The 13,150-nt window shown below is 41.3% G+C and overlaps 1 protein-coding gene across 1 annotated transcript in view; it reads left to right on the top strand.

Annotated features, from left to right (window-relative positions):
- The window catches only part of GRIP1 (glutamate receptor interacting protein 1), a 225,720-nt gene that overhangs the window by 167,373 nt on the left and 45,197 nt on the right, over positions 1-13,150 (top strand). The window contains exon 16 of the mRNA XM_077775268.1: positions 10,792-10,936. Within this exon, the coding sequence (XP_077631394.1) occupies positions 10,792-10,936 (145 nt within the window). The remainder of the gene's footprint in view (positions 1-10,791; positions 10,937-13,150) is intronic.

Below are 13,150 nucleotides of genomic sequence, written 5' to 3' on the forward strand. Positions count from 1 at the left end.
ACTTCATTTAGATATGTATTTGCCCAGTATTTTCAAGTTTTTCTTCTATAGAATCAACAGTGGATTTTTGCCTAATGACCCCCCTTATTGATTCTTTCCAAAGAATTTGATTTTGTTTTCATAGAACCACTATACTCATGTTTCATAGGTTATGTAAGACTCATCAAATTACATAGTTACAAACACTAGTAAAACTAACATAAACAAGCTTGGGAATAAACAAAATAAACTAACAACAACAACAAATTTGTTGACTAAATTTTTAAGCTTACAACTCCATTGTTAGCAGGAACATTGGTGCACAGAGGCACTAGACACAAAGACCTATTATTCTGGGGCATTCAATGGCATTGAAAGGTACATTTTACAAAGAGGATGGAGAATCACAATTTTAATCCAGTAATGGTTAAAGAGAGAGTGTGTCGGAGGCCGGGTCTGGCAGGTCCAGGGGTCCCTGAAGGATGGACNGTGGTCAGAGAGCTTTGTTCCAACCAAAGATGTGTTATTGTCAGTGCTCTAGAATCTTCTATAATTAAGCCATCTAGATCTAGAGTTTGTGGTCCTGTGTTTTTGATTGCTATTCAAAGCCAAAACAAATTGGGGCGCTTGGGTGGCTCAGTCGGTTAAGCATCCGACTTTGGCTCAGGTCATGATCTCACAGTTCGTGGATTCAAGCCCCGCAACAGGCTCTGTGCTGACAGCTCAGAGCCTGGAGCCTGCTTCAGATTCTGTGTCTCTCTTTCTCTGACCCTCACCTGTTCATGCTGTCTCTCTCTCTCAGAAATAAATTAAAAAACATTAAAAAAATTAAAAAAAAACACAAAGCCAAAACAAATTGGTAGTTGCATCGATCGTCAGAGTTGTTAAGGATGGTTGTATTCAAATATGTTTTATAAGCAACATTTAAAAATTTCCACTCATTATTTCTCAAGCAACTGATTTTCTGTACCCACATTTGCATTCTTCTCTTTACAAGCATGCTTCAATTGCACTTTCTTTGGGGGATTTATTGCAAAAAAGGATAAAGCCTCCAGCATCAGTCTGGGCTGTGTGCTAGTGAAGAGGCAACGCTCTGAGGAGAAACCCATTTTGCATGATTTGCCAAGCTAAGCACATCTTAGCCACCTTCCTTGCAGAGTAAAAAACCCAAGCCAGAGATGAATATGTATAATGCTCACAGTTGGCCGTGTTCCCAGTTCCAAAGCCGGGCTGTGCAGACATGTCAGGCAGGAGGAGTTCCAGAAACAGTAACTTAGCACTTGGAGAGCCAGATCTAACTTTCAATTGCTTCTTTCCTTCAGTTCCTCTTTCCTCCTTTTCACCTTTCTCTCTACAATCCCGATGCCTAGTATTATGGTAATTATCATGCTTACTAAGGTGGGGTTTTGTTTTTTTCATTTTTAGGAGGTCCTATTTTTATTTATTTTTTATTTATTTTTGAGAGAGAGAGACAGAGCACAAGCAGGGAAGGGGCAGAGAGAAAGGGAAATACAGAATCTGAAGCAGGCTCCAGGCTGTGAGCTGTCAGCACAGAGCCCAACATGGGGCTCCAACTTGTGAACTGCGAGATCATGACCTGAGCTGAAGTCAGATGCTTAACTGATTGAGTCACCCAGGTGCCCCAAGGGGGTCCTATTTTTAAAGTTCTAAATCTTTCTAAAGTTCTAAATCCTTCTATTGAAAACCATGCACCTACCTACAGAAAATAAGACTGTAAATATAGGTGTGAGAGACGTGTCTACCCAAACCAGATTTTCTCAAATTGGTATATGAAAGTATATACTCATTCAGACATGTTTTTATACCAGACCACTATTTGAAAAATTACCATCTGTTCATTGATTTGGAAGAATTTAAGTGTTCCTATATCCTCTTCCAACATGAGGATGTAAGTACTGTGTAATTTGAGTAACTGACTACTCTTTTATTCAGAACAGAGCAAGGAGTGGGGGAGGAAATTATTCAAAATGAGTTAGTTCAAGGCAGACTATGTGGTCATAAAGAGCACATGCTTTAAGATCAGGCCTGAGTTTAAAGTCCAGCTCTGCCACATTTGAGCTATGTGAGTTTGTACCAGCTACTTAACCAGAGATTCAGCTGTATTTCTAGTAATGTAGACACAGTAATACCCACCTTAGGGAACAGTTGTAACTTAGTAATAGAAATATTTCCTGGCACAGTTGGTATTCAATACATGGGGACTATCTTTATTACTATCACATCCTAAAATGCCTTTCTCCACCTTTGTTCTTATCATTCTGCAAGATTTAAATGAATGGAAAGTCGGAATTAATCATTACAAGTCACTGATTTTGGAAGTTTGATACTGCGCTTTATCTGAAATTAAACTGGTGATTTGAATCGTTACCATCCTTGGTCTTCTCAATATTTTAAAATGGTAATATTCAGTATATAGTCTTCACTCCCTAAAATGTTCATATTAATATTAGACTTTCTGTACTCTGGGAGCCTTCCACTTCTTTCCTTAACTATCTGCCCCTCTCAATCCTTGCTGCTCTCATCAGTTACAGAAAGTTTATAACCATATGTGATAGAACTTCTTTTCCTACACTAGCAATACTGCAATTGGGTTTAATAGCTATTGAGCTATTAAAGATGTGAGCACATCTTCCAGTTACACTAATTTCATTGCCCTACCTTGTACCGTACCCAAGGAGATGATAGAACTATTTTCAAAATTGTTAAAGTCTTTGTGTTTCACTCAGTCATGCCATCAGCATTTATTTGGTGTCTATGAGGTGTTAGGGTCAGCCAGTTCTTAGATTAAAAAAGACACAGTCCCTGCCCCCAAATCAGTCACCACCTTATAGGAGATACAGAAGAAAATAAATAATTAACAATATGATGAATGTTCTACGTGAAAGCACAAAATGTTAAGAGAATATGGAGGCACCCATTTGAGCCTGAGGAGCTCGAGGAAATGTTTCTAACAGCTTTGGTCCTGAAAGTGTTTGGGAAGTGTTATTAGAATTAACCAGAAGACAATGAGCCAAAGGAGGGGGTCAGAATCCTACTAGCAGATGTAGCTGAAGCACAAATTATGTATACAGACTCAGTAGTAGATGAGTAGAAAGATATACTGAAGCCAGACCATTACGATCCGAACCCATGTTAAGAAATTCAAACTTAACTCTAGAAGCCATGGAGGCCATTAAAAGACTTAAAGCAGGGGAGGGGCACCTGGGTGGCTTAGTCGGTTAAGTGTCAGACTTTTGCTTAGGTCATGATCTCGTGGTTCATGGGTTCGAGCCCCACATCGGGCTCTGTGCTGACTGCCCGCTCAGAGCCTGGAGCCTGTTTCAGTCTGTGACTCCCTCTCTCTCTGACCCTCCCCTGCTCACGCTGCCTCTCTCTCTCTCTCTCCTAGAAATAAATAAAACATTAAAAAAAATTTTTTTAAAGACTTAAAGCAGGGGAGTGAGGCCATAGTATTTGGTCAGTGAGGACGGGTTGCAATTGTTTAGTGAAGAATGGGGCATTCAGGAGTCTTGAATCAGCTGTTTCCAGTCCAGCCTCAGGGAGCAAGAGATTAAAATGACTAAGAACTCTAGGCTAGCTTCACAACTGATAAGCTGGGAAATGGGAAAATTAAATTCTCTGAGCATCCGTTTCTTCATCTATAAATGTCCATTTAATGCCTACTTCACATGGCTGTTTCAAGGATCAGAGGAGACCATACATGTAAGCACGCAGCAATGATGTGCGGCGCCTAGTAAGGCCCAGTAAATCCTAACTACCAACTGCCAGCAGTAGAATGTTTTTACATTAATCTTAGCTTTATTTTACGATGTCCAAATCTTTTGGAAGACTTGGAATTGTAGGGCTTGCCTCCCGCCCCGCAATATTCAGTGACCATTCTGCCTTCAGGAGCTTTTGCATTTATCATCTTTCATTACTGCAGTGGGGGAAGCCAAATCGAGCCAGATGGCTCTTGCCTGCGTCCAAGGCTCCAAAACAAGGGCTGTCACCCAATCCCTAGGTCCCCAAAATGCAAATAACCCTCTTGAAATAAAATCTATTGTCTTTCTTTGATTTCATCTAGATCCAATGTAAATGAAGAGGGGGAGAGCAGTAGCTGAGAGGCAGCCCTAAAGCAAAACAGTTGAGAATTTGCTTTTAGGAAGAAATAGAGAGAGCCTTCCAAATGCAGTGTGCAAATAATTCCTAAGGGCCTGTCTGCTTTGTATTACTGCCTTTGTGCCAATCAAATATATAGCTGTTAGCGATTTCTCTCTTGATCTAGAGCACCTCTTCTCTAATATAGAGCATGTTTTTAGAGACCATAAATGCAGTATTTTACCTCCATGGGCTCTAATTTGTGTAGAGAAACATTTCCAGGCTACAATTTGTCCTATCCAAACCAAATTACCTTTACACATTTCCAAATAGAGCCTTGTGCACAGATAGCCTTAGTACCAGTGAAATCTGCCCTTCAGAGGTTTGAACTTTCATATTTTTTTCCAGTGATTTCTCCCAGCTTTTCTTCCCCTCGAATCTCGACTGAAGTAGAAGAAAGGCCCCATTACAAGCAAGCAAGAAGGATCCTAGCTGTGCTGGGAGCGGTGGTAGGGGTGGTTTTGGCAAAAAGCTGGTTCCATAAAAGAACCTACAATAGATTTTTAAAAAGGGTGGGGTGGGGGGGTGTCTTCCCTTTCTTCATGCTTGATCTCAGACTAATGGGGTTTTTAAAACATTTATTTATTTTGGAGGAAGTGCAAGCCAGGCAGGGACAGAACAGGGGATCCAAAGTGGGCTCTGTGCTTACAGGCTAACGGCAGAGAGCACGATGTGGGGCTTGAATTTATGACCCGAGCTGAAGTCAGATGCCCAAGAGACTAAGCCACCCAGGCACCCCTCAGAGTAATGGTTCTCAAACTCTAGTCAGAATCACCTAGAAGGCTTATTAAAACTCAGATGGCTGGGTTCCTCCCTTTGACTTTGGGATTCCTATAGGTCTGAGGTGAAGAGGATGTGTATTTCCTTTTTTTTTTTTAATATTTATTTATTTTTGAGACAGAAATAGAGCATGAGCAGGGGAGGGGCAGAGAGAAAGGGAGACACAGAATCCAAAGCAGGCTCCAGGCTCTGAGCTGTCGGCAACAGATCCCGATGTGGGGCTTGGACCCATGAACCGTGAACTCTGAGCTAAAGTTGGACGCTTAACCAACTGAGCCACCCAGGTGCCCCCAAGAATGTGTATTTCCAACAAGTTCTTAGATAAAGCTGAAGTTCCTAGTCCTAAGACTACAGTTTGAGAAGCACTGTCACAAAGCAGCATAATGTGGAGACTTATTTTATATCTATATATCTATATCTATATATCTATATACACATATACATATATATACATGTATATGTATAAGAATAATCACTAATATAAAGATATTCCAATTCTCCTCTCTGACACTCAACAACTCCTTGAACTCCGTTGGTACACTATTTTGATAAGGGTTTATTTTCTCAGGCCTATTCTCCAAGAAACGTAGCCATACTCCGTAAAATGCATTCCATCGCTTTTAGTTGAAGTGAACTTTGATTGACCTGTACAGTTATGCATTCCAAAGGCTCTCTCCCAAATCCAGACCCCCTGTTTGGTCACAGAAGCAGCTGCCATTATGGATTCGAGCCAGATCATGTTCATTTGGTTAAACAGGCAACACTCAAGAAGCCCTAAAATAACATTGTAGATAAGTAATGCTGCAATTTTGCATCTGTTCTGTGGTCCCATTAATTTCCTTAACTAGAGCTGAGCAGAACAAACAAGTAGGCTGGCCCCCTTTCATGTCTTTCGCTAATAGTTGTAAACCTTCTGTTGCGATATAAAAGCTTCTTATAATATCATTAACATCTGTTTGGGCTCACTTTGAAACTTACTGGCGATCCTGCATTTTTCCTTCTCAGAAAGTTTTTGTTCTGGCTAAACACTCCAGTTGCTCCTTTCTAAGCTGGAGCAGCCTCAAGGGGAGAGGGGGTTGGAATGCTTCCACCTCCAAAATGGTCTGAGCATAAATGGCAGTTATCACCCTCCTAAGCCGTAGGACCTCACAACTGCCAGTTGGGCTGAAGCCCGAGAAGGCAGATGGAGTGGGAAGTGCAGCCTGTAGCTGACTCAGACACTGTCAGCACGATAGAGGGAGGATGCTCTAGGTTTGCCTGTCCCCGTGGTGGCAACCCGGGTCTTACTGTCACTCTCTGAGTGAGCCATAATTGGGTTTACATCACCTTGCGGAAGAAAACTATACCTCAGAGAAGCAGGGACAGTGACTCACAAAGCTCTCTTACAGACCTTGTCCCTTGGAACTGTAACTCAAGCTAACAACATCCACTCGTCCCCTCGCTCATTTGTCCAGCCATTTACCAAAGTCCCCTGGGTGCCAGACATTGTTCTGGGGATATGAAGACAAAACGTCTGCTTTCAAGGTGATCCTATTCGAGTGGTGGAGACAAGTAGAGAAATCATTCAAACACAGAGTGAAAAGTATATACTAGAACATGCATTCTTGATGGGGGCAAATAGTGGTTCTCAGGGAGTAAAGAATCATAGACATTACATTACAATGGTTTGTGGACCTTCAAAGCTCAACCCTACCTGACTGAATCCATTCCTTTATATTTAATTTCTCTTGTCATGGAGAATTTAAATTTAATTTAATGTTTCTCCTTGACGAGGGGAACAAGAATTAAGAGAAGTTGAGAACACTGGAAGAATACGCAGGAGCTATGAGATCTCCTGGAAAAGCTGCTGGCCCCCGCCTGGTAACCAGGAAGTCTTCCTGAAAGACAAGACCTGTGAGCCAAGTCTCAAAGTAAGATTAGAAATTCTCCGGAGAAAGAAAGGCATTTGTCCATACGGAGTAATACATGCAAGGGTAACGATGTTAGAAAAGCACTTTTCTAACTACACTTTAAGGAACTATGGGTGGTTCAGTGAGGAGAGAAGTTAGGAGATGGGACCGCAGTGGGAGTGGGGGCAGGGCCCTCGGGGGACGAGAAGGGTCCAGCTCAGCTCAAACAAAGATGTTGTATTTTATTCTCAAAAGAATTGGGGAACTACAGAAAACCTTCAAGTAAGACAGTAACATATTCAGATTTATGCCTTAAAAATATTCTGGGAAGGAAAGAAAAGGAATTGTGTATTGGCAGCGCCTGTGAAAATAGGTGTGAGGGAGGGGCAAAGGCTGGAGCCCACCTAGGGAAATAATTTAGGACGAAACCATTGCTGTGAAAAACACGGCATAGCCAAGGTGGGGGCCTCTTCTAGAGCGAGTGGCGGTGGGAAGTTCTGGGAACATAGCCTGGTGGACAGATGGCTCCTAAGGGTCTGGATGAGACTGCGTACAGGCAGCCACCACCATCTATGAAAGTAAGGAAGCCAGACTAATTAAATAATCGTTTACACAAGGAATCCAAGAACATTTTCTAAGGGAATTAACATCTTTTTTGTTTGTTTGTTTGTTTAAGTAATCTCTATACCTGACATACGGCTGGACCTCAAGACCCTGAGATCAAGAGTTGGATGCTCCTCCAACTGAGCCAGCCAGGCACCCCAATATTTTCTCATAAAAAAATTTTAGGGGCTCCTGGGTGGCTCAGTTAGTTAAGCGTCCAACTTCAATTCAGGTCACGATCTCACGGTTTGTGAGTTACGGCCCCATGTCGGGCTCTGTGCTGACAGCTCAGAGCCTGGAGCCTGTTTCAGATTCTGTGTCTCCCTGTCTCTCTCTGTGTCTCCCCAGCTAGCACTCTGTCTCTCTCTCTCTAAAAAATAAACATATAAAAATTTTTAAATAAATAAAAAACAATTTTATTATGAAAACTTCAAATATATTTTTTAAATGGAGAAAAATGGTGCAATGAACCATCATACACCAGCTAGCATCAACAGTTATTAACTTAGGATCAATCTTGCTATACAGCTCCACTCTCATCTTAATTTCCCCACCCCACCAACACACTGAATTATATTGGGCAAATTCTAGACACCTGTCATCCCATCTTGTAAATATTATTAATGTATCTATAAATGATGCTCTTTTAAAGGATTTCTAAAAGATGTAATTCCATATCATCACAGTTTAAAATATTAGCAATAATTCCTAACATCATCCAATATTCAGTGTGCCATTTCCTTGATTTTCTTACACATACATGTTTGTGTGTATGTGTGTGTGTGTGTGTGTGTGTGTATCATTAGGTACCTAGGTAGGTAGATAGAGATAGATAAATTGATAGATGGTAGATAGATAGATAGATAGACAGATAGACTGACAAATTGATTTTTTTAAAAACAGTTTTAATTTGGGTACAAAAAGATTTACTCATTGTTTTTGGTTGTAATGTCTCTCCTTTCTGATTTTTCTTTCTGACAATTTATTTAATGAAGAATTCAGAAATCAGCTTCTATTTCTGTCACAATCTAAATCTAGCCTCACTTCTTTCCATCCCAACATGATAGATAACAGGAATGTGTCCTTCCTCACTAAAATACTGCCATTTTTTTAACTGTGATCCCCATCACTATTTAAACTCATTGACTGCCTTAAGAATTGATGACTTGTTATTGTGAGGCCTCAGCTGCCTAATTTAAAATGTGCCTACATAAAGTGGCCTGTTTTAAACCCATTCATTCCATTTCTGGTGTTACTTTTTGTCATGTGAGTTGCAAAACTGTTAAAAACAAAACAAAACAGAAACTACCCAGGGCACTCACTGTGGGTTGCCTAAAGAATGAGTGACCTCCAACCAGTTTCTCCGCCTTCTCCCAGTGAGTGGGACTGCACCCAAACCCCACTTCCTATAGACTAGTGGACTGAAGTTTTAACTGAAACTTCCCACGGGTTCATCGGTTCTGGTACTAGACCTCTGTCATTTCCCACAACTCCCATAAAGCACTGGTGGCCAAATCCAGAATGCTTGGTGCCCATTGACAAAGTGGTGTTCTGGCTCGCCCTGTATGGGACAATAGTAAAGGGTCAGAGTCTTTCCACTGACATAAACACCCACACTGAAGGACGAGTAGATTGTCTGAGGGTGACTAATATTCAGTTATGCCAAGGTCTACTAGTCAAATGATGCACCTCGAATTCTATCCAGAATATAGTTGGTAACACAGCCTACAAAGTACCTGTAATCTATCCATTAATACTTTATTTATGTCAAAGCCAGCTCTGAAGGATGATGATATATCATAGTGTCAAAAAAATTTAGACTCTGTACAGCACTGTAGCCTCCTGCTTCCCTCGGCAGCTCCTTAGCTATGATCACCACCTTGTTGGCCACCACTCAGGTAGAAGCCTGCAAGTGGTTCGTGAACCATCAAACAGCTATTGAGGCTGGATGTGGAGGCTTCTTGTCTTCCAATATAAATTGGAGTGTAATACTGAATATTTTTATATCATAAGAGGTTGATCTAAGCATTGCAGTGTATGGTAGATGGCCTTTAATTCTCTATGCATGGAGCTTATTAGGAGTAGAGTCCCAAGGAAGTAGAGGGGATGGGTACATTCCAGAAGTCCCCATCTATGGCAGGAATGAAGTAAACACTGGCAGGAGAGAACATATCACTTCCTACGCTACTCTTAATAGACCTTTTATTTTATGCTCATTGTAATTGTTCATTGTATGCAAAGATAATTGAATTGTTAATTCAAGGTTTTCTGTGCCTCCTTATTTCAGGGTTTCATGTCCTAAATGAACAGCTGCTCATTGCAGAAATGTGACTGTGGTAATGCTTAACTCTGATACAGTCCAGACTGTAAAAGCTGACTCTGTTAAAGTAGCTACTGGACCATTTCATTGTATCCTTAGGTACAGAAATGAAACAGCTCCTTCCTTACCCATTCACAGCTCCCAGGCTCAAGGAATAAAACGAGAAATGCTCAAGAACTTTAAGCATGTCATAAGCAAATAAAAACACTTTGAAATCTGAGACTGCATATTTGTAATCCTGATGCAGTCAAAACACCCAGTGACATTGAAGGTGTCCCATGACGTCTTGCAGGCCAGTGCTATAGGCAGACTGCATCAACAGATGGTTTCCTTCATACTAATGTTAAATAGTGAAAAGTAGTTCATGACAGTATGGCAGCCTGGCACATGCTTCTGAAACATGATTTGCATGGCTCTTCATCTCTAGAACAGAGGAGAGAGAACCATTCAAATCACTACTTTAATGCCTGCGAATTTATCAATAGGGTTGACGTTTTAAGATACAATCAGTGGAATGATGTGTAAGAGATTCTGGATTTCTAAGCCAACTTCTCTAAGCCCCACTTAGCCACGTATATGTTCAAGTTTGCTCCAACCCTGAGTAAAATCTTCTCTATATTGAAAGTTAGCTTGCTTGTAAAGGCCCGGAAATAGAATGGCCTGACCAGATCTCTTTGTCACTGCATGACTCTCTGCTCCCTCATTGCTTCCTCAGCCATGTGCTCATGCCATAGGTATTTATCCTACACAAGTGCCGGGCAAGCACTGTACTAAGTATGGACACAGTCCAAAGGGTCTGCAGTGCCAGGTAGGTGAGTCACTCACTAATTTAAAACAGAGGTCATTTGGCAGTGCACCCCTTCCCTGACACTAATTGTAACCACATCCCTGTATTAGCATGTGATATCCTAAGGAGATTCTACTTCCCCAAATAATTATTTCCTGAGACATAATGCTTTAACGATGATGTTTTGAGTTTCTTATTTTATGTATGAATACGTGTGTTGTCTTACTTTGCTTTTTCCAAAGAAACCAATTATGACTCTCTGGCATTTATTGCAGATGAGCAAGAAAGTTCCGGAGCAATTATTTACACTGTGGAGCTTAAGCGCTATGGGGGGCCCCTTGGCATCACAATTTCAGGAACTGAAGAGCCGTTTGATCCTATAATCATTTCAAGCCTCACTAAAGGGGGATTAGCTGAAAGGTAAAATTTCAAGAAAATGCTACAATTACCTGTGTCTGAGATGGGTTTCTGTCCTCACAGCTGCATAGAAATATGCTCCCCTCTTCTGCTTGGTTATCTGTTGACTTTTTCAGATCTGCACAAAGAATTGATTTCAGAGCTTGAGAACTCTCAGGCCGAGCTCTGACTTGACTTTGAGGGGCATCTTACCGGCAATAACAGACATCATGGGCTTAGCATTGATATTACCCTCTGGAAATGTATAGACTTGACCACAGTCAACTGGAGGTGGATTTATATTGTGTCCATTTTGAGAGAAGACTGAAGTTCAGGGAGGTTAAAAGGCTTGTCCAGTTCAATTCCGCAAACATTTACTGAGCCTCTACTACCTGACAGGTGCAAGGTTTGGCTGCTGTGTTTTCCAGAGAGGATGACAGAGGCTTTGTCTTCAAAGATTTGGGGAAACAAAGTGTAGTGACCCATCTTCATAATGTCTTGTAATTTAGGATGTCCATTTGCTGTTTTGGCAATGATGCATGCATACACACACACACACACACACACACACACACAACTCCCGTTAAACTGCTTCTCTTTCTGAGAGATGATATGGTGCATATTCCAAACAACATAACCAGATCTTTCCTGCGGCAATCATGCTCAGGGATGCACACACACCATTCATGCTGACACAGATAATGGTTTGCAAAATAGAGATGTAGCACTGCAGAATTTTGGACCTGCCAGGCACCCTGGAAATCAGCTCCCCCAACATCTTCATCTGGCCGATGAGGGCACTGAGGCAATCAGACCCTGTAGGAATGTCATGGTCTGATGTTGACAGAGACGCCTACGACGTGGTGTTCTTCAGATATCGTCTTTTCCTAGCTTCCCCTGCTAGAGAGATAGTCCCAGGTATCTCTGTTAGGGAGACAAGAAAAGATTAATACTGATCTGATTCAGCAACCTACTGGTCAAGTATTCTTTAGTTTACAACACAGATCTTTCATTAAACTGGAGATCCTTTATGAAAGAGTTAAGTGATCTATTTTTTTTTCAAAGAAAAAATTTCCTTGAGAGTAAATCCATTAGTAGACTCGTTAAGCAGGCCCTCATAACCTGTGTGACCCATGCCACTTCTACTATCCCAGTGCTGCTGCCCAGGGTCCCAGAAACAGGCCATGGTCAGAGCACTCAACCTCAAGCAGCCTGTGAGGTGGGCCACTTCCTTCACTCAGCGTGCTTAAACTAAGCCAGTACAGTAAGATGCTAGCGCTTGGAGAGAGCTGAGTGTTTATACCATCCCTGAGTTTGAATGCTCATGGACCTACTATTTCCCCACCTGGTGCTTCCAAAGATGGATATGGTGAACATCAGAATTATAAATTCCAACCTGCCTATTCAGAATTGGGTGAGGACGGAAAGAGGAGAGGAAAGGCCAAAGGTTTATTAGTTCATCGATCAATAAATTTTCTTTTTCCGCCTTTCAAGCAGCAGGCTGAGCGCGTTACATATGTTTCCCTATTTAATCCTCAGGGCTCCCCTGAGAGACGATTTTTTTTTTCTGCTGTATAGCATTATTATTTTTTTTTTAAAGGAGTAAATTAGCTGATGTCTTTTATTTTTTTTATTTTTATTTTTTTTACAAATAGTTTATTGTCAAATTAGTTTCCACATAACACTCAGTGCTCATCGCCACAAGTGTCCTCCTCCATGCNCCTGAGAGACGATTATCCCCATTGTAGTGATGAGGAAACTGACCCCCATGGGGCTTACAAGAAGTTACCTGGGCCACACAACTGGGAAGCTGGAGTAAAATGTAACGTTAATTGATTCCTGAATGTAGCCTTTTCTGTCCTGGGAATTACTAGCAGAGGGACCCTGTCACAGCAGAGTCTTGTGTAGGTCCCCACCTCCCTGAGGCTCACTTCCGGTGAGCTGCAGTAATGATTGTGTTCAAGCTTTTAAATCTGTAAAAAGAAGAGTGCCCCATACTAAACATCGCTGTGTTTATTGTCCAATGTTGTTTATTTCCTCAGGATTTTTAAGAGGCTACCAAATGACTCAGCTTTTTTAGAATTTAAAAAGCACACAAGTCCATTCGAAATACTAATTAAAACAATTTTTCTAATTTTATTTGAAACTAGAAAGTTATTCACAGCAGATACAGTTATCTGCACCATTGCCCAGGAGGAAGCAAGAAGTGGCTTCTAGAGCCCCTTGCCGAGTCTTTAT

Source organism: Crocuta crocuta, unplaced genomic scaffold (assembly GCF_008692635.1).
Source record: "Crocuta crocuta isolate KB4526 unplaced genomic scaffold, BGI_CrCroc_1.0 scaffold97, whole genome shotgun sequence".
NCBI classification, from domain to species: domain Eukaryota; kingdom Metazoa; phylum Chordata; class Mammalia; order Carnivora; family Hyaenidae; genus Crocuta; species Crocuta crocuta.